At 37.2% G+C, this 24,727-nt stretch overlaps 1 protein-coding gene across 1 annotated transcript; it reads left to right on the forward strand.

Moving 5' to 3' along the window:
• Positions 1-4,343: 4,343 nt before the first annotated feature.
• Positions 4,344-24,526, forward strand: prpf6 (PRP6 pre-mRNA processing factor 6 homolog (S. cerevisiae)). The gene is given in 22 exon segments (XM_058764227.1): positions 4,344-4,595; positions 5,404-5,566; positions 6,244-6,362; positions 6,446-6,524; positions 9,165-9,341; positions 9,697-9,837; positions 9,924-10,018; positions 10,100-10,256; positions 14,340-14,502; positions 16,589-16,707; positions 16,814-17,032; positions 17,289-17,411; positions 18,332-18,453; positions 18,707-18,845; positions 19,761-19,880; positions 21,717-21,893; positions 22,036-22,169; positions 22,905-22,996; positions 23,083-23,151; positions 23,154-23,196; positions 23,361-23,487; positions 24,045-24,526. Coding segments are annotated over 22 exon segments (2,922 nt in total). The 5' UTR covers positions 4,344-4,404; the 3' UTR covers positions 24,198-24,526.
• The last annotated feature ends 201 nt before the right edge of the window (positions 24,527-24,727 follow it).

Consider the following 24,727-nt stretch of genomic DNA (forward strand, 5'->3'; position numbering starts at 1 on the left):
GACAATGAACTTTGAGTCAATTAGGATGCAAATTACAAGGGTCCACATAAGCTTTGAACAAAAGGTTAGAGGGCTAGAAGTATAAAATACGGAATAAAAGGAAGTCACTGAATTGCAATTCAGCAATAAAGATTACATCTATAATTTATGATGCGGTATAATAAAATAGATAAAATAGTTAAAATAAATACAGACGGCACCACAAAATAATAATTTAAAAAAATGTCCACCATTGTACACAATAATATTCACTAAGCTCACTAAGGCTCAATAAGGCTGCCTTTATTTGATCAAAAATATATTATTATTTAAATATTAATACATTAATATTATAAAATATTAGTTCAGTTTCAAAAATATATTTTAATATGCAATTTATTCCTGTGACGCAAAGCTGAATTTTCAGCATCATTACTCCAGTCTTCAGTGTCACATGATCCTTCAGAAATCATTCTAATATGCTGATTTTCTGCTCAAGAAACATTATTATTATTATGAATGTTGAAAACAGATGTGCTGCTTCATATTTTTGTGGAAACTGTGATATATATTTTCTAGGGATTCTCTGATGAGTAGAATAGGAACAGCATTTATTTGAAATAGAAATCTTTTTTAAAATAAATGTCTTTACTGTCACTTTCGATCAAATTAATGCATTCTTGTTGAATGAAATTATTTAAAGCAGGGATCTCCAACCCTGCTCCTGGAGAGCTACCGTCCTGCAGACTTCAGTTGCAACCCTGCTGCAACCCACCTGTCTGTAATTATCAAGTAGCCCTGAACACCTTGATTAGCTGGTTCAGGTGTGTTTGATTGGGGTTGGAGCTGAAATCTGCAGGATGGTAGCTCTGCAGGAGCAGGGTTGGAGACCCCTGATTTAAAGTAATAAAAATATTTTCTTAATAAAAAAAAATAGCTGAAAGTGCTTTTTTTATGCTTTCTTAATTACTCTTTTTATTTTAAAATATGGATATCTATATTTACAGCATATAGTATATACGCGTTTCTGGGGAACTAATACAAAAATCTGTTGAAAACCACACTTACGCCAGTTCATGTATTTATTTTATTATTTTTATCATTAGAAACTTAATAATTATATATCTTTTACTTTAAGTTACTATTAAAGTTACTTTTAAAAGTAATGCATTACAATTATGTTACTCCATAAAAAAGTAACTCTTTGCGTTACTTAATTACTTTTTATGGAAAGTGATGCATTATGTTACTTTTGCATTACTTTTTATCACCTGAGCTGGGCTTGCCTATTTGTTTTTTAATAACAAAAACAAAAAAGTTGTATTTTTGGCAACTGTAAGGGCTCTTTCACACCAAAAGTTAAATGAATTAACCTCAGGCAGAAGGAAGTGCCTCACTCACGATTTCTCTTAACATGGGGACAGGAGAGGTGAAAAAACTTGCTTGTGTTACTTATTAGAAAAAGTAACACATATTTCATTGTAAATTTAAAATTAATGTGTTACTTTAGTTACTTGGAAAAAAAAGTAATCTGATTACAATTACTTGTAACGTGTTACCCCCAACACTGTCTGCAATACTTTGAACACACCAAAACATACTCGTGGACTTCCAAAGTTCCACTTTTAGGTTTCACCATACCATGGAAATGTGGATTTCACACAATACATCTCTCTCAGGTATAATCTGCCTCTGACCCTCGTTCACCCATTTTTTTCCACTGCTGTCCTCTCCCTCTTCCTCCCAGGCGTTCTTTCTCTTTCTCTTCCTGCTTCATTGTTCAAGGTTATGTGTGGAGGAAAACCAAAGCCAAATGCTCCATGGGAACGGATCAAAGAGAATAATTCCTTTCCTGTTCCTCTCCCCTGTACCTCCTCCAGAGGCTCAATCCTTGGGCTCCACACACGTGATGTTTCAATCCTGGCCTGTGCATTCACAATACAAAACCGATGATAACAGGATTACGTTTTAGTCCTGATTATCACAGGGTGGCATACAAAGGACACATGTCTGAAAGAATCCCAGGCAGAAATCGTTATGTCTCAATAATAAAAGACACAGACCCCAGAACAGTACATGTTCTGTAAAGCTTCTCTGGTCTGGATGAACAAAACATGAAATCTGTGCATTTCTGCAACAACATAACACTACAAGATGTAGATGAGTTTGTTTCTTCATCAGAACAGATTTGTAGAAATGTGCTCACCAACGGATGCTCTGCAGTGAATGGGTGCCGTCAGAATGAGAGTCCAAACTCTACATCAAATCCACACCACTTCATTCCATCGGTTTACATCTTGTGATAATCTGTGTGTTTGTAAGAAACAATTCCACCAATAAGATGTTTTAACTTCAAACCATCACTTTTGGTGAAAATACCAGTTCCATAATAACGCTTCCTGAAAAGTCCATCACCTGCATATTTGTTTAGAGCTGTTTTGGACTGTTTTCACTCTGTGCATATTTCTCTCCTGATTCAGACGAGAGATAGCAATATTATAAATATTGGTGTTTTAGCCAGAAACAACAGTTTTATGTTTAAATAAATGTCTTAGTGATGGATTTGTTTCTTAAAAACACACAGATGTTCAGTTCCCAAGACATGAACTGATGGACTGGAGAGGTGTGGATTACTTGTGGATTATTGTGATTATATGTGTGGACTCTCATTCTGACGGCACCCATTCACTGACAAAGTGAATTGAGAAAGTAAACAGGGTCATGTAAAGAAGTTTGTAACTGAAAGCTCAGAAAGCTTGTAACAATTTTATACAATATGTGCTACTGGTATAAAAATCTCCTGAACTTTCTAAAATTTTATGTAAATTGAGAGTGGCGGTTGAGCATTATGTCTGCCAATTCTTTTGACATTGACGTCATATCAGTAAGGGCAATAGAGAAGAATGGAGAAAACTTTAATTCATATTCAAGTCTGACTGCCAACTGAAAGCAAGGGATTTCATATTGTATTTGTATAAGTTGAGTGTGAAACGCAGTCTGGTTCAGCAGGCATTTCTGTTTGAATCTATAAGCTTTCAAGAACTGTCTTCTCAGCCCAGCTGATTTTTCTGATGCTGTAGGCACATTTATTAAATTGACCTGTCGAAAGCCCTTGAGTCTGATGTGACAGTGTCTGCTCTCATTATCGTCTCTGCTGAGAAATCCATAGCTGGAGCATTGAGGTGGTGTGAAGATGGTTGATACATCCCAAGTGTTGCAATATGAACTTAAAATGAGCTTCCACGGATATGCACAGCATGATTTTATTTAACATTCATAAGCACAGATTGAAATTTAAAATATGAACTGTACTGCTCAATGTATATGACACTCACAAATAATGGATTCTTGAAGCTCCATTAAAAACTCCATTAAAAACCGTAAAATGCTTTAAAGGTCTTTTTACTCGTTTGAGTTTTAACATTAAATTATACATTTTTATTTGAAAGTACTTAAAGAACTATTTAAAGTGAGTAGGCTACATTATTTCTGTGGCACTGCTGTCTGCAGGTTTCCAAACACTCCCCTCGTCTCCCATTGGTCAGAATAACACAAAGCCCCGCCCCAAACTCACACCATTGGTTAAGTCAATGTAGCTGTAAAGGAGCCAGTGTTTTTAAATTTTTTCCCAGGGGAATTATAATACAAATGGTTAATAGGCCTATTTAACCGGTTAACTTTTAATTGTCTCGATATATTTAGCTAGATTAACAGTAAGTATTCTAGTACTAAAATACAAAGCTTTAAGTGCTGTTCTGAAACACTTGTCCCCGTAGAAATCAAGCCTCTGCTGCCCTCTGTAGATGAAACTCACTTTGATGAAGAACTGTCTTCAAATGGCCCAAAGCTTTATAAATATACTTTAGCCCAAAATATCTATTTTTCTGTTAAACGGACTAACTCAATCAAAAATCCTAAAGGATGTGCACAGATCAGGATGGAATTCAATCATAATTTGAAACCAAACGGATCCTATAGCAACAAATAATTGCTTCCTTATCAAATTCAATAAATCTAAACATATAAAATTACGTTTTACTTGCTTGACTCCTACGTGATTCCTTTTCCTCTAGATACCAAGTCATTATTTGATTCTATAACAAATTTGAAATCGAGTACATATGCGTTATGATAAAAGGGAAGGTTTAAGTCCACCAACATGTACAGTATTTTAAGTGTTTTTTTTTTTTTTTTTTTTTTGTTTTTGGGGGGGGGTGTTATATCATCTTATTTCAGTTATGACAGAAACATGTAACTCACAACAAAAGCACAAAGAGCAGGTGAATTTAGGTCAAGTTACTTCACACCGCCCGTCCTGTGAGGGCGCTATAGGGCAACTACAATATTTTAAAAGCAGACTTTTATGTCACCGGAAGCGCGTCTGTTGTTGTGCCGGAAGTGAAGCGTGTTGTCGGCAGCGCAACGATGGCGAGCGCTACAGCGAAACAACCCGCGAAAACTGCAAGCAAAGCCGCGTCCGGAGGGACCGGCGGGGCCGCAGGCGGAGCACCGGCGATGCCGCTCGCCTCTCCGCTCATGGGCGGCTTGAATAAGAAGAAGAAGCCGTTTCTCGGCATGCCTGCGCCGCTGGGTTACGTGCCCGGTCTGGGTAGAGGGTGAGAGACCAAAACATGCATACAGTACATATAATAATCACGACAGTCTAAAAACTGCAAAACAGCTCACTCACTGCATAAATGTGTTAATAATTATAATAACACGCCTGATTTTCAAGCAGCTGTATAAAGTTAAAAACGCCGTTTTGTGTATTGTGATGTTTCGTTGTTGCGTAAATTGTTGTTGTAGTTAATGTGTTAAGTATTGTGTTGTTTTTAAGATGTGTTATTATAGTAATATGTTATGATGCTTCAAGTTGTTTTATGTTTTAAGATGTCTTGTACACTACTTTGAAACTTTGGAAAAAAATTTCCAAGGCTGCATTTATTTCATCAAAAATAAAAACGGTAATATTGTGTAATATTTTCACAATTTAAAACAATTGCTTTCTATTTGAATACATATCAAAATGTAATTTCTACCTGTGATGCTAAGCTGAATTTTCTGCAGCCATTACTTCAGTCTCCAGTTCAAAATGAAAGTCTTTTCAATGATAATAATAAGAAATGTTAATTGAGCAGTAAATCAGTATATTAGATTGATTTCTGAAGCATCATGTGACACTGAAGACGTGATAAATTCAGCATTCCATCACAGAAATAAATTGCATTTTAAAATATATTCAACTAAAGAAACAGTTATTTTAAATTGTAATAATATTACGGATTATACTGTATTTTTGATCAAGCAAATGCAGCCTTGGTAAGCTTAAGAGGCTTCTTTCAGTTATATTAAAAATGGTAACTACTCCAAACTTTTGACCGGTAGTATTTTGTGTTACGTACTGAGTTGTAATGTAACCCTCAGTGCCACGGGTTTCACCACACGATCAGATATCGGTCCCGCTCGTGATGCCAATGACCCAGTAGATGATCGTCACGCACCCCCTGGGAAGAGGACGGTGGGCGATCAGATGAAGAAAAACCAAGAAGAGGATGAAGAGGATCTGAATGACACTAACTATGATGAGGTACACCTGCAGTTCATCATGAATTGTGCTGAGGAGGGTCATGTTGACCTGTTCCCCTACGTGATTACATGCAAAAAAAAAATAATGCATCAGAATTATGTTTAATAAATATAAGGATTGATTGAGACCACATGTGTCTGACAGTGAAAGGAAAACCACTTCATTTTTTTTTTTTATTTGTAACTTTATAAGATATAAAACTTCATATATGTGACCCTGGACGACAAAACCAGTCTTAAGTGTAAATTTTTCGAGATTGAGATTTATACACCATCTGAAAGCTGAATAAATAAGCTTTCCATTGGTGTATGGTTTGTTAGGATCGGACAATATTTGGCTGTGATACAACTATTTTAAAATCTGAGGGTGCAAAAAAATCTAAATATTGAGAAAATCGCCTTTAAAGTTGTTCAAATGAAGTTCTTAGCAATGCATATTACTAATCAAAAATTAAGTTTTGATACACTTACGGTAAGAAATTTACTAAATATCTTCATGGAACATGATCTTTACTTAATATCCTAATGATTTTTGGCATAAAAGAAAAATGCATAATTTTGACCCATACAATGTATTTTTGGCTATTGCTACAAATATACCCCAGCGACTTAAGACTGGTTTTGTGCTCCAGGGTCACATATACTATTATCCTGAATCTCTTCCTCTGTATCCTCTAGTTCAACGGCTACGCAGGCAGTTTGTTCTCCAGTGGGCCGTATGAGAAAGACGATGAGGAGGCGGATGCCATCTACGCCGCACTGGATAAGCGCATGGATGAGAGACGCAAAGAAAGAAGGTGAGTGTGAACTTTCTTCTCTCATCTACACTTGCTTGTTTTTATGTAGTGTCTCTTGGCTTATTTTGTTGATGTATCTGCAGGGAGCTGCGAGAGAAAGAGGAGATAGAGAAATACCGTATGGAGCGGCCCAAAATCCAGCAACAGTTCTCAGACCTGAAGGTTTGTGTGTAACTTGGTGGCCATTGTCCTGCTGAATTATGATTTGTTTGTTTCTCTAGCTACTTTGTCCTACAAATAATATTTGAAATTTTAGTTTGAACTGTGTCAGAATTTCATATTACTACATAATGATAAAAATCAACATTTGGGGTTTAGAGTTTTTTTTACTCTCGTATGCACTTCTGTTCAGAATGTTGGGGTCAGTAAAATTTCTTATTTGAAAGAAAATAATACTTTTATTCAGCAAAGACACATTCAGTAGATAAATAGTGAGAGTTTCATTTGAACTTTTCATTCGTTAATTCATTATTCATAATTCATATTTCTTAAGTAATTTAAAAAGTTTATGTGAGACATAATTTCACAAACAGCGTGAGTGAATCACCGCACGCGCTCTCTCTCAAAATGCTTCAAATCACATCGCATCTGCGCTGTAGCGAGCTGCATGCTGCACAGTTGACACAGGAATTGTCACTTGCACAATCGAGGCAGTGTCGCATCGTCACTAAAGTTTCTAAATTACATTTCTTTTTAGTTATTGCCAGTGTTTAAACCATTCAGCACTCGCGCGCTCTCCCGGAGACTGCGCTCATGCACAATCGCAGCGCACACACACATAATGCCATGCAGGTCCACACACACACACCATTTGCATTGCGTATGCGGTGTGTATTTTTTCCGCGCTCATGTTAACGGATTAGAGCGTTCGCACTGCACACGGTTGCGGTCCGGCAGTGCAGCACTCGTTTCCGCTGCACACGCTGAATTAAAGTGACAGCGCATTGTTCTTTATGAACCGTAGGATTGCTTGTAAAAGATTTAAATGCCAAAGAAAAGGCAGTAGAGCTGACTTTCTGTCAGTGGTAAGTTTTAATTTAGAATGTTTGTGATGGTGTAAGAAAAGTAGTTCAAATGTTTTTGTCACTTGCTTGAGCAACTTAATATATTAGTCTAGAAGTAAATGCAAAAGTAAAAAGCATTGAATAATGTGATTCTTATATTTATTGCATTTAAACACATCTATGAAAGATTGTTTTGCTGTACTGTGTAAAAAAGAATCGCAATGCTGAAAAAGCATTTTATAACATTTTATAACAACCTATAACAATGTTTGGATTTGAAATCAAAGTAATGGATAAATGTTGTGATTGTAGTAAACAGCCATGGATCAGGAGCAGACTCCCATGTGAAATCACACACTGTAAAAAAACAACCTATCACAATCAACTTAAGTTAACTCAACTAGCAACCGGCAACTTAAAAACTTTAGTTCATCTTAGAAATAAAAGTCAGTCTGAGTGTTAAAATATGTCACAGCAACCAAAGATTTTTTAGCATTTAACAATGCTAATCTTGTTTAAAATCCTCTTTCTTTTGGATTTGTTTATTTTCAAAGGCTTCTACATAATATGGGTAGTATTTGCCTCTTAAATCTAAAGGCAAACATTTATGCTGATAGACAAATGTATTAAACAAGTTGCAATGAGATGCACATATACAGTACACGATTCTCAACCATGGTGAGGATCAGCACATTTTAAACCAGTAAAAATATGAACTCTGATTCCCATAACAGCTAACTGACAGTGACGGATAGATATTTTGAGCAGCAGCAGCATAAATTAAGCCAGTAAAATTTAAAACAATGATAATATTTTAATAATAAATAACATGAAATGTTTTCGAGTTGCAATGCATGCTGGGAACTTGTGCAATATTCAGTGTAAAATAGTTTGTTCAGATGACTCAATTTGAAAAGTTGGGAGAACATTTGGATATGTTGTGAACAAATACTCACTTTTGTGGCCAGTGGTTTAGACATTAATGGCTGTGTGTTGAGTTATTTTGAGGGGACAGCAAGTTTACACTGTTATACAAGCTGTACACTCACTACTTTACATTGTAGCAAAGTGTCATTTCTTCAGTGTTGTCACATGAAAAGATATAATAAAATATTTACAAAAATGTGAGGGGTGTGCTCACTTCTGTGAGATACTGTACATGAGTATCTAAGTAAGGTAAGCAAAACAACTTTTGCTAGCGACATGTTTAGAGTATTTTTGTTTAGTTCACACAAAAAATTAAACTGACTTCTACTTAAAATTCCTTGTTTAGGCTATTTTTAATTTTTGCATTGGTTAGTAGAACTTTTCGAAAGTTGGATTTTTTTACAGTGCAGCCAGTCAGTGCAGCTTCTGCACCGCTCACGTACCGCACATGGACTCATACGCACTGCAAACGGAGTATGTGTGAACCTGGTGTAAAAGGCCCATCTCGCATACAGCTCATGAAATCAGGCGTGTGCTGTGTGTAAACTATTGTGCGACAATTGCACAAAATAAATATTTTTGAAAAATGTCTAAAAAATGCCCTCCATCCCTCTGTCACAAGAGTTACCTTAGAGGGGAATTCATTTTCAAAAATGAAATTCAGGCCCTGAATAAATGTCTAAAAATCTTGATTGGATCATCACTGTAAATAATTCTACATGATAAAGAGAAGGCTTTAAAAAGATCGGTATTGGTGATCGGATCGGCAGATACTGCTTTCTGTGATAGGTGATCGGCCTCAAAAATCATGATCGGAGCACCCCTAGTGTAAATATCAACAATATCTCTGTTTTATTATTTCTGCCTACAGAGGAAGCTGGCTGAGGTCACAGAAGATGAATGGTTGAGTATTCCTGATGTTGGTGATGCCAGGAACAAACGTCAGAGGAATCCCCGCCATGAGAAGCTCACACCTGTGCCGGACAGCTTCTTTGCCAAGCACCTCCAGACTGGAGAAAACCACACTTCTGTTGACCCACTGCAAGGGGTGAGTATCGGCCCATCACCTTTCACAGGTGCATTATTGTCTATAAAGAAAATATGAATGTAATCAGTGCACAACGCAATGCATTAGAGCAGGGGTGTCAAACGCAGTTCCTGGAGGGCCGCAGCCTTGCAGAGTTTTGTTCCAACACACAAACCATCTAGTTTTCAAATAAGCCTGAATGACTTAATTAGCTGGATCAGGTGTGTTTAATTAGGGTTGCATCTAAACTCTGCAGGGCTCCGGCCCTCCAGGAACGGAGTTTAACACCCCTGCATTAGAGGATCCATTGCACTTGAAGATTTCATTGCAGAATATGAAACGATGCCATTTCTAATTGAGCCGTTTCCTTTTTCAGCAATTTAGCGGGCTAACGACACCCTTCCCCGGAGGCTTGAACACACCCTACCCAGGAGGCATGACACCTGAAGCTGGAGAGCTGGACATGAGGAAGATCGGACAGGCCAGAAACACTCTGATGGACATGAGGCTCAGTCAGGTGATGCACCACAGCATTTTAATTGCAAACTGAATTATTTTTGAAGAAACCAGAAGTTTTTACAGTGTGTTTGTTGGTGTCTCCAGGTGTCTGACTCTGTGAGTGGACAGACAGTTGTTGATCCTAAAGGCTATCTCACCGATCTCAACTCCATGATCCCCACACATGGAGGAGACATCAGGTACCAAGTGTTTTATCCTTATGAGCTTTATATCTGGGCTGTCTGTGTTGCATTTTCTAATGTCATTCTGTGTGTGCACAGTGATATTAAGAAGGCCCGTCTCCTCTTGAAGTCAGTGAGAGAAACAAACCCTCATCACCCGCCCGCCTGGATTGCTTCTGCCCGTCTGGAGGAGGTGACCGGGAAGCTGCAGGTGGCCAGAAACCTCATCATGAAAGGCACTGAGATGTGTCCCAAGGTGAGGCAACTAAATTAAGTCCCTGATATACTTTTACTTTTTTTTTTTTTTTTCATTCTTCATTTAGAGGTAAAAGGAGTTTGAATTCGGGCTGCACGATATATTGCAAGCGATTGTGATGCGCATATCGTCAGTAAAGCCGGTTCTGTGATTAGTAATAAATCTCCATCAGGTGCTTTCAGATGGAGCGGAATTTAATACACGGAGCCGCAGATTACTGACAAGCTACCCAATATCACGTTCAACATCGCAGGCGATTCATCTGCGATTATGAGCGTGAATTGCATAGCTTCTCCTACTTTTCTTGGTGAAACTTTGTGCCAGTTTATCAGGAAGTGACTTTTTTTCTCTTTGATTCGTTGGATGGAAATGGTGCTTTATTTGCAAATGTTTTATGCGATATTCCAGTTATGCGCACAAGTTAAATTTGAATCTTTGGATAGAAACATAGCTAGTGTTGTGGACATGTTTGCACCAGCTCTGCAGTTCAGCACATTTATAGCAAGCAGCTTTACAGTATTAAACATGGGGGGGGAAAACGGTGTCGGTGTCACTTTCAGTTAGATTTACAACTTCGGTTTCTACTATAAAGCCGCTTGTCAGTGTGTGTTTGCTTTTACTCGCGTCTGACCTTGATGAACTGAGCAGAAGAAATGTACCAGAGAAGATTTACATGTCAAAGAAGGCGGAGCCCCAGAGCCACACCTTACATCATTGTTGCAGACCAATGGGAGTTCAAAGGTGTTTTCTAGAAAGTTAATTTTGGTCTGAAATGGATTCCAAACAAACTTAGTTTTTGCACGATTATGTTTGAAACGACGTCACACCAGTTCTTTCTTTTATTTCGCCCAAAGTAGGTGCAAAAAACCTTTATGAACGTTATAAATGGGACTCTGACAGTAAAATGGTTTAAATTTAGGATATGACCCCCTTAAAGTCTTTTTTCTGTGGAACATATTCATTTTAAAGATGTTTTGAGAAGGGTTGGTTAGCAAACTGTTTAACAGCTGACTTCTATTTTGACAAAAAAAAACACATTTCACATCTCTATTTCATAGAGGATAGAAGGTCATACAGGTTTGGAATGAAATAAGGGTGTGAAAATGATGACAGAATTTTATGTTGTGGTTGAACTGTCCCTGTAAAGTAAAAAGGAGACGCTTTACTGTATGTCCAGTAGGGGGCAGCGTGTGTATGAGCCATTAAAATTTTACAGCTTTAGGAATGTTGCCAGTGTTGACGGGTTGCCATAGTGATATATTTACTATCTGCAAAATTCCACTTCCCAAAATGCTATGAATAAGGTTTAAGAACAACATCATGGTGAATGAATTAACTCTGGTTTATGTAAGCTGTGCCTGTCGATTTGTCTACTAGTGCTGACTTTGGACTCGGAGAGAAAGAACTTGGAATGAAAACACAGCGAACGGAAACAATGTCAGGCCCTTTTGCTCTCAGTGTGTGCACAGCTTCATTAAGTGTTGGGAAATTTCTGCAGGCTCATTAATCAAAGTTGAGTTTTACAGTTCAGCAGAAGAACAGTGACATGGCTGTGCCTCAAAGCCTAGAGAGCTGCCCACTTAGACAGGATGTTTGGACATGAACTGTACATTCAATCATCACGCCTGTGAAGAACAAAAATGTTTCTATAAATCATTGAGCAATTATTTTTAATAAGTCACCTGCTGTGCAGCAGGGCTCCAGACTGTGACTAAAATACACGAAAAAACGAAAATTCACCGTAATTTAAAATCTAGTCATCACCACTCTAAAGTCAGTCAGGACTCATTTGCAAGCTGTAATGTACAATTTATGGAAAAATGAACCAGTTCTTTTTCAGTCCGTCAAAAGATTCACCAAACTGCCTTACTGACTGGTGATTAGTGTTTTGTATACATTAGGTTTATGAGACTTGAATTGATATTAAAATAAATAAATTATTCATTTAAATTGGTAGCTATTGTTATTAAATATTAGTACATTAGGAATTTATAATATTATTTGCAATTAACTTTATAAGAACAACATATTTAACACATAACAACATATAAGTTCCAAAACATAAGATTTTCCAAACCGGCAGAAATATTCTTACATGGGGCCCTTATGAAATCCGTTTTTTTTCTTCTTCTTTTTTTCTCCTTTTTAATTTTTCTTGGCTGTTTCAATGGTGACATAAAATCTGTATTAATCAAAAAGCTTGTCTAAGTAATTGAAATCATGAAACTTACACAATTTAACAGCAATTTATTAAAAGTTTCACAAAAATGACATTTTTAAGGCCCGATGAAATTATTGATTTTTTTTTTTTTCTCAAATTCAGTGAATTTTAATAATCAAATGCATCTCTAATTAACTGATTTTATATAATTATTTTATTTATTTATTTTCAGAAATGTTTTGTATTTACATTTTTCTGCTAAATACATTTTCTGCTTGATTCTGGTAGGTATTTTTTTCCGGTAAATATTCCTTAAAAAAAATTTTTTAATTATTATTGGTAGTTATGCTATCATTACATTAAGTAATATATTTGTCACAGTTTCTTCAAGTTAACCAAACTTTTATTTTGTTGTGCTGTTGTAAAGACCTTCAAAGGGTTAGTTCACCCAAGAATGAAAATGATCCTGTGTTTTACTCACCGTCAAGGCATCCTAGGTGTGTATGACTTTCTTCTTTCAGACAAATCCAATCGGAGTTATATTAAAAATTGTCCTGGCTCTTTCGAGCTTTATAATGGGGTAAGCAGGTACTTTTTGTCAACAGTTCAGAAGACGTGAAATAAAGCACGTGCATCCGTAATAAAACGGGCCTCACACGGCTCCGGGGGGTGAATAAAGGCCTCCTGTAGCGAATCCATGTGTTTTTGTAAGATATATATATATATATCCATATTTCAAATGTAATAAACACTTTTCCCTCACTTCTGCTGACTGTCATAAGCGGAAGTCTCTTCCGGCGGATGACGTAGGACGTATGCGTCACGCGCCTCTGAGATATGTTAGTCTCGCGAGTTTGTTTACAGGAGCAAAGGAAACAAAGTTTCCTTACTTTAACAAACGAAAACCAGTCTCCTCTTGGCTTATATCGAAATCCTCCGACATTTTTCTTTACAAATCCTCGTTTTGTGCTTCTAATTCGTGACCGGCATTTTGTTTTGTTCTCTCTCCGCGTTCGTCACTAATCACACAATGCCAACGTCCTACATCATCTGCCAGAACGACTTCCACTTACGACAGTCAGCAGAAGTGTTTATTACATTTGAAATATGGATATATATCTTACAAAAACACATGGATTCGCTACAGGAGGCCTTTATTCACCCCCCGGAGCCGTGTGAGTCCCGTTTTATTACGGATGCACGTGCTTTATTTCACGTCTTCTGAACTGTTGACAGAAAACACCCGCTTACCCCATTGTAAGGCTTGGAAGAGCCAGGACAATTTTTAATATAACTCCGATTGGATCCGTCTGAAAGAAGAAAGTCATATACACCTAGGATGCCTCGAGGGTGAGTAAAACACAGGCTAATTTTCATTTTTAGGTGAACTAACCCTTTGAGTTTCTTATTGTGTGACATGGCAATATTTTTCTTTAAAAAAAAATGGTAAGTGCTCATGAAGTGACTAGAGTCTAGTTCTAGAGATAGTTTGTGTTCATGTACTCATATATTGAGGGGCAGAGGCTGAAAATGCCACGAGCGTCACGCGTGCTTCAGTATGTGTAGTAAACGTAACCGTGCAACTGCGCCATTCATTCACAGTCAAGCAGAAACATGCGGGATTCATATTTACTCTTTTTGCCGCTTAACTGCACTGACCTACTTTTGATTTATTTTTCCAAAATTTGGCAATTTCTGTGACATTCTGCGTTATTCAGGAAATATTTTTATAACTTCATGAATAGCCACCTTTATTAAGCAATTCTGCAACTAAATAGATTTTTTTTGGCTTCCTCGTCTTTTTAGTTTTTCTTGAGCCCTGCTGAAGATGTTCTGTGTAACTGCGTCTTATTAATATAGTGTTTATTTGTGTCTTATCTTCATAGTCGGTGTGTGTAATCTGTGCTGTTTTGTCTGTTCAGAGTGAGGATGTTTGGCTAGAAGCCGCCCGGCTGCAGCCTGGAGACACGGCGAAGGCAGTAGTTGCCCAGGCGGTGCGTCACCTCCCTCAGTCTGTGCGCATCTATATCAGAGCCGCAGAGCTAGAGACGGACATCAGGGCCAAGAAACGAGTGCTCAGGAAAGGTCAGTGACTCTCTTTCTCTTTATCTGTCTTTCTCTCTCTTCCTCCGATCCTCTTTAGGTTTCTCTTTCCACTGTCACCGGCTTTTTTCTGCCTGCATACCATTGTGACAGAGACAGATGAATTGTTAGTTATGTATGAAAACTCTATCAGTCTCAGCTTGTTAAAACGTCCCGAATCTCCCCCTTGTAATAAGTATCTCTTTAAACAGGCTGACGGTTCTACTTCATCAATGTCTCTACCTTGATTAGCTTGCTAACTCTATAAAGTAATGCGCTGTAAGTGAAGTAATTAGTTTGTCATTAAAAATCTGGTGCACTATGTAATTTTACTACCAGTTTGATTATAATTAATGAGGTGATTTTGTATAAAGTGTTTGCACAGCTGTGGTTTTTGCATTTTCTGGGGAACCTTTGAGTGCTTGCCCATTGAAATTGGCCATTCATGTGATTTGTGCAAATCTGAGGAGTGAATGTATATCTGAAGAGAACGCAGTTTTGATGACATTTTCTTATCTTACTGCCATATGATGCCTAATATTAGTGTTTGTAAGCGCAGCTCTGCTTTGTGTGCATTATTTGTATTTTTTGTACGTATTTCTATTTCTGCTTGTCCATAAGTGCCATCTACTGTCAAAGAGTGAATTTGCTTTATTATTAAGCCCGTCTGCAGTTTTTGTTCAGGCCAATTATGTATAACATTGCATAGTCATGTATTAGGCTGAAATTTGTGGTTTATCATTTTATACAACTTTTTCATTTATTATTTGAACTTAGTTGTTTAAATCTTAGTTTTTACAGGTTAGGATGTTACCATAAACATTGGTGTTGTTTCAAAGCATTGTTGCTTTTCTATTGTAAACCTGCACAAGATAGAAATGTTTGACAGTTGTGCACAAGTCTTGTGTTTTTTGCAGCCTCTTGTGCACCAGCGCTGCATGTTTAGAACTTGTAAAATGTGTAAAAAGTCAAATACGCTTTCAAAAGGTTTTGACCAGTAAGATTTTTCATGTTTTTTTTTTTTTAAAGAAGTCTCTTCTGCTCACCAAAAGTACATTTAAGTTCAGCAAAACCAGTAAATTTTGAAATATTTTTACTATTTAAAATAGCTGTTTTCTATTTGAATATATATTTTAAAATGTAATTTATTCCTGTGATTTTCAAAGCTGAATTTTTAGCATCATTACTCCAATCACATGATCCTTCAGAAATCATTCTAATATTTAGATTTGCTGCTCGAACACATTATTATTATTATTATTATTATTATTAGTATCATGTTGAAAACGGCTAAGTAGAATTCTTTACAGGTTTCTTTTATGAATAGAAAGTTCATAAGAACGGTATTTATCTGAAATAGAAAACTTTTGTAGCATTATAAATGTCTTTATCATCACTTTTGATAAATTCAAAGCATCCTTGCTAAATATATGTGTGTGTGTGTATACACACATATATATATATATATATATATATATATATATATATATATATATATATATATATATATATATGTTTGTGTGTATGTATATGATTCAAATAGAAAGCAGTTAATATTTCACAATATTACTGTTTTAGCTGTACTTTGGATCAAATAAATGCAGGCTTGGTGAGCAGAAAAGATTTCTTTAAAAAAAAATGTTACCCTACATTTGTTATCTTTTTAGAACCATTTACAATTTGTATGATCTTTTATGAGCACACTTGTAATATTTTATCATTTCTATTTTCTAGGGGGTAGAAAAGAAGTGAAATGGTTTTGGTCGAATATTAATATTTGAACATTTTTCATTAACCAAATCAAAGTTGTATGGTGCAACCAACATGCAGAGTAAAAAAGCTAAAACAGTAAATGATATCATGCAGCGGACCTCTCCAGACCCCCGTGAGTCAATTAGTCTCTTAAAATATCAGATAACTTGAACCTTTTATAACAGGTTAGTTCCGAATGCGAAAAATAGTTTGAGTTGACTCATTATATTTGTGAAAATGGGTTGTTATTTAGAGAGATTGTTCAAATAATCCCAAATAGGAGCAATGTGATGCTTGCTAATTTTTGTTTAATCATTAAATAACTGTGTTTCCACAGCTCTGGAGAATGTGTCAAAGTCTGTGCGTTTGTGGAAGATAGCTGTTGAGCTGGAGGAGCCAGAGGACGCAAGGATCATGTTGAGCAGAGCAGTCGAGTGCTGTCCTACCAGTGTTGAGGTACACGCGCGCACACACACAAACGGTCTTACTCAGCCAGAACTCGTAAACCTCTTTATGGCCTTAAATCAGACTGCTGTAACAGTGTTGTCCTTGTCTTCCAAAGCTCTGGCTGGCTCTGGCCCGATTAGAAACCTATGAGAATGCCCGTCGTGTTTTGAACAAGGCCCGTGAAAACATTCCCACTGACCGTCATATCTGGATCACAGCTGCCAAGCTGGAGGAGGCCAACGGCAACACACAGATGGTGGAGAAGATCATCGACAGAGCCATCACCTCCCTGAGGGCCAACGGCGTGGAGATCAACCGCGAACAATGGATTCAGGTCTGTTTCATGTTTAAGAGCTCGGGTAGCTCAGTGACATGCTTTACTAAATACCCGTTTTTAAATGGTTTAAAAAAAAATTATTAGTGTTATTAGCAGAGGGCTTTTGGTTCAAAAAAATGAAAAAATGCATATATGCCAAGACAGATTCCAATATGGACTGGGTTACGTTTCCCAGTTAAGTTGCATTGACAAATATATGAGAGAACCAATATTATATCCAGAAGTGTTCATTCAAAGCTGATGTCTGTCTCAGGATGCAGAGGAGTGTGATAAGGCTGGCAGCGTGGCCACATGTCAGGCTGTGATCAGAGCTGTGATTGGGATTGGCATTGAAGAGGAGGACTGCAAACACACATGGATGGAGGACGCAGACAGTGTAAACATCCTCTCACCTTTACGCACCCACATTCTGTTTTCATTCAGCACCACATGTTTGTTTATTGCAGACATTTCTGATCATTTATTTATGTGAATAACAACAGTTCATATCAGAAGATTTAAAGGAATAGTTCACCCAAAAATGAAAATTTATATATATATATATTTTGAAGAATGGTCACCAGACAGTTGCCGGTAGCCTTTTTTTTTTTTCTTTCCCATACTATGAAAGTCAATGGCTACCCGCAACTACTTGTTTTTCGACATTCTTCAAAATATAATCTTTTGTGTTCAGCAGAAGAAAGAAACTCACACAGGTTTGGAACAACATGAGGGTGAGTAAATAAGGACAATTTTCATTTTGGGTGAACTGTCCCTTTAATGTCTTATCTTTTACCATTAGTTTGGCCGTGTTACAAGTAAAACTACATACATTTTTCCATAGGGATTTTTAGCAGTAACTTGTAAACCTTTAAAGAAGACCGATATACTGTGAGCTATTGTGGTTGTAAATCAGTGTTTTTCATTGAAGCTATTCATTTCCATTATTTCTTTAAAAAATCAGGTCTAACATGAATTTGCGGTAAAAACTACATTACCCATGATTCTGTACAGAAAAATGCAGTGAACCCTCTCTTCTATATATGCGTATTTGCAATAAACTTTTTAAAAAAGAAAATGTAAAATATATAACAACTTTAAATCAATAGTTTTTTTTTTTTCTCCATTTTTTTATTTTTTATTTGGTTATGTCTCTTAAAATGGTTCATGCGTCTATAGTTTTTGACCTCATTAAAGCCATTAGGTCTTGTAGCTTTGTCTTTTTGTATGATTTTCAAATACTTTCCAAAAGTGGACGAGCACTAATACACACTATTACCGTGATATCTGATGCTGATTGGTTGTGTTTTGTTGTAGTGTGTGGCTCATGGAGCTCTGGAGTGTGCGCGGGCCATCTACGCTCATGCGCTGCAGGTCTTCCCCAGCAAGAAGAGCGTCTGGCTGAGGGCCGCTTACTTTGAGAAGAACCACGGTACACGGTGAGAAATACTCACTGCCTGCCTAGACACAGCTGAACAGAATTTAAGTCTGCATTTACTGGCTGGAGGCAGGAGGCCTATTTGAGCTTGCTCATTTAAATTTGTTCTAGATCATTATACTTGCTGTTATTGAAGCCTTCTTGAAACCAGTTTCCTTTAGTGGCGCCTTCATATATTTAGGCACTGTTATATAATCTAATCCTTTGATTTATATTCTACAATTATTGACATTATTTTAATCTCTCTCTCTCAGAGAGTCATTGGAGGCTCTGTTACAGAGGGCCGTGGCTCATTGTCCTAAGGCTGAGGTGCTATGGCTAATGGGTGCTAAATCGAAATGGTTAGCGGGTGACGTTCCTGCAGCCAGAAGTATCCTGGCTTTGGCTTTCCAGGTGAGTGTCACTCCCCGTCAGCTCTTCAAGCCCCATGACTGTATTATTAGTGGCAAGCATCATTATTGATAACACCATAGCATTGTAATGGAGAAGCAACAGCACAAGATGTACTTCTTTGAGCTGGATATTTACAAAAGTGATTCACAAAAGACCTGTGAAGCATAGTGGTAGGCTTCATACTTCATTCACTCTTTTATTTGTTATATGCACTTTTAATAGACTGTTAATCGATATATTACTGTTCAAAAGTTTAGGGTTGGTAAGATTTTTAAAATGTTTTGAAAGAAGTCTCTTATGCTCATCAAGGCTGCATTTATTTAATCAAAAAATATTGTAAGTGCAGTAAAATTGTGAAATATTATTACAATTTAAAATTACTCTTTTCTATTTTAGTATCATTTAAGATGTCATTTATTTCTGCGATGCAAAGCTACATTTTTACCATCGTTACTCCAATCTTCAGCGTCAAATATGCTGTTTTGCTGCTGTAGAAACATTTCAGATTATCGTATATTTTTGTGGAAACCATGCATATATTCAGGATATATTCACATTTATTTGATGCATAGAATGTTCGAAAGAACAGCATTTATTTGAAATGTAGATATTTTGTAACAGCATATAAGTCGTTACTCTCTTTTGAAAAATGTAATGCATCATGATTTAGTTTGATTCCCTCACAATTAGGTGGGAAAAACAAAAACTGTTGATTCAGTGTTGGCTTAGTCATAACATTGGCATAACTGAAAGAACACCAAACATGCAAGAATTGTATGCAAAACTTCAAATTAAAGAAGCAGAGCTCTAAACTGCGTATCAGTGCTTATTTCCTGAAACTCATCAGCTTTCAGTTTTCACTGGGACGATGGCCAGTAAAAACTCATCCTCTTTCTGTATTGCTCTTTGTGCTAGGCTAACCCCAACAGCGAGGAGATCTGGCTGGCTGCCGTGAAGCTGGAATCAGAGAATAACGAGTACGAGAGAGCGCGCAGGCTGCTGGCCAAGGCCCGCAGCAGCGCCCCCACCGCCAGGGTGAGCGGCCCTTGAGTGTCAAATACATGTAACCGCTGCTGTGTCATGCTGGGGACACCCGTCTGCCGGGAAGACATTGTTTCGGTTCTGCATGTTATGATTTCTCTTGTTTTGATTGCCAGAGATGAGTGATGAGATCAGTAGATGAGGGGTGAGTCACCCTGTAGAAGTGCTTGTGCAACAGGGTGTTGAATGTGACACTAGTAGGAAGATGATTGCATGGCTAGTGAAAGTCCTAATCCTAATAATATTTTATCTAAAAAGTGGCCCACTGATGAATTGGACCACATTAGGCACAGTGTCATATAAAGGGTTAAGTTGTATCATCGCTGAATGTGACTCATTTTCATTTCAGTTAAACAAATTAGAATTTTTTTTGTTTGCTTAAGCACACTCGGGTTGCTCTGCATAACATAATTATATTAAACCATCAAGGAAAAAGTCTTAATATTCAGAAACGTTGTGTAACTCTATTTGAAAGATTATTTTTCAGCTTAAACCGCTGACTCCCTTTACCCCAAAGCATCTGACACACTTTTCCACACAACTACTGTTTTAATAAGATGCTTAATTTAGTAATTCATGAGGTATAGTATAATTAAGATATTACTACATTTTCTAAATATATATTTTAATAGTGTATAATTTCGTAATTAAAAATGTATTAAAATAATTACAAAATGCATAATTTAATACTCTTTTGAAGTTGTATTAAAATGTTGAATTCATTTTTATTTTTATTTTAATTTTAGAGTTGTAGTACTTTAAGTCCGTATCATTTTATTAGTTTTTACTCAGTTTTAATTTTTAATACAAGTTAAACTAAATGAGAAATGTTCCCCTTGAAACTTGATGAAATAAGTTTACATTTTTAAAATCAATCACTTAATGTTTGACTTAAAGTAAGAAAAATATTGTTTTTCAGTTAAATATAACAATCACTGATATTTATATAATTTATATACATTTAGAAATAATAATTATATATAATAATAATAATAATAATCATATAATTTGCTTTGACATGAAATACATTCAACCCTTCGTAAAAATTTACGTTTAAAAAAAAAAACAACTGTCGTATATGATTTCTAAATCTATTATCATATGCATTTATTAAGGTCATTTTACCTCACACTCCCATAAAGGAATCAAAAGGGCTTTTAGACTTTACGTATAAAGTTAAGCAGTGAGATGTGACTTTAATTTGTCCTTAACCTGACGTTGACTCTGCATCAGAGAATGAACATATCTGCGTGTCATTGTGACAGATACACCTGCCTCCTGCACCTAAAGTTGACTGCAAAAACTGTTTAATGAACATTTATGGATTCAAGGTGGTGAATTTTGCACATGTTGGCACAGAATTATAGTCGGGGATTATGTCAAATGAGGTCTGTAAGTGGATGGTAACCTCCTCACATCAGATTTGCTTGCTCTTTACCCTGTGAAGGAGCGTGGGATTTTTGGGAGTAAATGGTGCAGATGGAAGGTGTTCGAATGGCCTCTTGCCTGGGCTTGTTTAGCTCTTGGCTCCAGGAAAGAGTGTCAGCATCTAGACAAATATCGCAGGATCAAATGTACCTCAAGCACTTGGCAGGATTCCTCATAAGTGATAATGTTATCAAAAAAAATACACCCAATTATGTTTTTCCTGCATCTATGGAAACTAGCCATGTGAGCTTCATACGGGAAAGGGATTATGAAAATCTCCCTGGCTCTTTGTTTACCACTTGAGGACACCTTTATGTATTTTTACACATCCTTAATAATCATGTTCAAGAAGCTTTAAAGGCCGTTAAAAGCTGTTAAATGTTTTCTGTGTGCCGTTTGCAGGTGTTTATGAAGTCGGTGAGGCTGGAGTGGGTACTGGGGAATATTGACGCGGCACAGGATCTGTGTACGGAGGCCCTGAGGCACTATGAGGATTTCCCCAAGCTTTGGATGATGAGAGGACAGATCGAAGAGCAGTCGGAGAACATCGATAAAGCACGAGAGGCCTACAACCAGGGAGTACGTTTATGGGCTCTAGAGAAGATGCCTTAATATAATTAAAAAATGCAGAACCTAATTCTGTATAATATTAGGAACACACATTTTTCAGTGTGATTTAATAGTGTTTCTCTAACGCCTCCTCTCTGCTGTGTCCATTCAGCTGAAGAAGTGCCCTCATTCCATGTCATTATGGCTCCTCCTGTCTCGGCTGGAGGAGACAGTCGGGCAGCTCACGCGCGCTCGAGCCATCTTAGAGAAAGCTCGCCTCAAGAATCCACAAACTCCTGAGATTTGGTAAGAAATCATGCCAAATTCATTGTTGTTATTGTTAACCAAAGCTAAAGCCATTTAGCTGTAATACGTTTTATTATACACTAAATTTGAAATGTTCTCTCAGCAACTAACTTAAGTACTCAAACTAACTGCAATTAAATAAAGCTACATAGAAATATTAAAAAGCTAATAAAAATAACAAAAGCATGTAATGAAATGACCTATACCTAAACTAAAATTAAAACAGTATACAGTATATTCTAGAAACACTCAAGTCACATAACCTAATTAATATTCATGAGCAATGCCTTTTACATTTGCCAGCTTCCTAGCAACTATTTAGTAATGAATACCATTTCAGCAAATCACTTAAGCTGGGTTTAAGTGTAGGGGTTTCCAGTCCTGTTCCTGGATGGACCTTCTCCAGCAGATTTTGGCCCCAACCTCACATAAACTCGCCTGAACCAGCTAATGAAGGTCTTTAGCATCACTAGAAACTCATTTTAGAGCTAAACTCTGCTGGAATGAGCATACCACTTAATTAATATTCATGAGCCCAGCCCTCATCACAGCAGCACGTGTAAATTCACCTCTGGGTGCTGTCTGCTTGACAGCTCGGCATGAACTTGGATCCATTCAAGACTTGATGACAGAACTACTTTGCGTTGAAGGATACATGCATTAATTACTTGACAGGTTCTCAAATCTCACCAGAAAAATATGTAACTTTATATGCAATCTCATTTTCTCTGGCAGGCTGGAGTCTGTTCGACTTGAATACAGAGCAGGATTGAAAAACATCTCCAACACACTCATGGCCAAAGCCCTTCAGGAGTGTCCTAACTCTGGTAAGCCACACTTTCTTCAACCCTGAACAGATCCGTCAGGAGCCTCTGCACATTTTCACACCTCAACACTCACTTCTTCCTGTTAGGCATCCTGTGGGCTGAAGCCGTGTTCTTGGAGGCCAGACCTCAGCGCAAGACCAAGAGTGTTGATGCTCTGAAAAGTGTGAACATGATCCTCATGTACTTCTGGCAGTTGCCAAGTAAGACTCCAAACTTCTTCCTGCTCTAAATTCCAGTTTACCCACCCACATTCCTCCCTTTTTTGGCTTTTTTTTTTTGGCTTTTTTTTTTTTGCTTGTTTGGCAAGAACAGACTGAACGGTTTAGTTACATTTATACCGTATCTGTGTTTATGTGTCCTGCAGATTGTTTTGGAGCGAGAGGAAGATAACAAAGGCGCGCGAGTGGTTTCTGCGGACAGTAAAGATTGAGCCAGACTTGGGCGACGCCTGGGCATTCTTCTACAAGTTTGAGCTTCAGCACGGCACAGAAGTAAGAAATTTTACTACTTCTCAGATCTTGCTGTTGTTATGCAATAAGTTAACTAGTTTAGGCAGACACTTAAAGGGTTAGTTCACCCAAAAATGAAAATTGGCCTGTGTTTTACTCACCCTCGAGGCATCCTAGGTGTATATGACGTAGGACGTATGCGTCACGTGCCTCTGAGATATGTTAGTCTCGGTTATATATTACGGATGCACGCACTTTATTTTACGTGTTTTGGAATTATCCAAATGATAACTGCAATGATAACGCTTGGAATAGCCAGGACGATTTTTAATATAACACTGATTGGATTCGTATGAACGAAGAAAGTCATACACACCTAGGATGCCTCGAGGGTGAGTAAAACACAGGCTAATTTTCATTTTTGGGTGAACTAACCCTTTAATGAAATTATTTTTTTAATGTAAATTCTGTCATTTATGTCATTTCAATGACTTTATTTCGTGAAAGACAAAAGGAGATATTTTGAAGGATGTCCTGCTTGCTGTTTTCCATCCTTGGTGAATCTCATCTCCTTACTCTGGTGTTCTTCTGTCCCTCAGGAGCAGCAGAAGGAGGTGAAGAAGCGCTGTGAGAACGCGGAGCCGCGGCACGGTGAGCTGTGGTGCGCTGAATCCAAACACGTTCTCAACTGGCAGAAAAACATCGGAGAGATCCTGGTCCTCGTGGCTTCAAAGATCAAAAACACTTTCTGAACTGTGGGACTAATAGCAGATTCACAAATCTGAGCTTGTTTGGTTTAGCAAATACGTTGTTTTTAGCGACTCTGTGAACAAGATTTGTTTTTTTTGTTTTTTCTACAGCCGTTTTTGCTGCTTTTAGTGTGTTTGCCCCTCTGGAACTGTGATGATTCAGGGCTGTTTTCATTACACATGCTGTTATGTTCAGGGTGTTGTAAAGTCTGGTCACACCCAGAGATATGAGTTCATTTTGAACATTAATATCTTACACCCTCTTACTCTGCTTCTCATTATGCTAATGTGTAAATGTGGTGTTTATCAGAAAATAAATGAAGTCCAGTCTGTTTCAGATGTCAGTGTTCCTGTCTGTGCTGGTGATTTGGGTAATTTGTCAGTCGTCCTAGTTTTATGTTGGCCTGATAAATCCAGCATTCTATAATTCTGCTAATTTATGTGTTTCCCTTTTTAAATAATCTCTTTTAACAATTTCTTCTAAAGCTTTTAAGCTACATCCACCAGTCATTCTGCCTGTTCCAAACGTAATT

Source organism: Onychostoma macrolepis, chromosome 23 (assembly GCF_012432095.1).
Source record: "Onychostoma macrolepis isolate SWU-2019 chromosome 23, ASM1243209v1, whole genome shotgun sequence".
Lineage (NCBI taxonomy): Eukaryota > Metazoa > Chordata > Actinopteri > Cypriniformes > Cyprinidae > Onychostoma > Onychostoma macrolepis.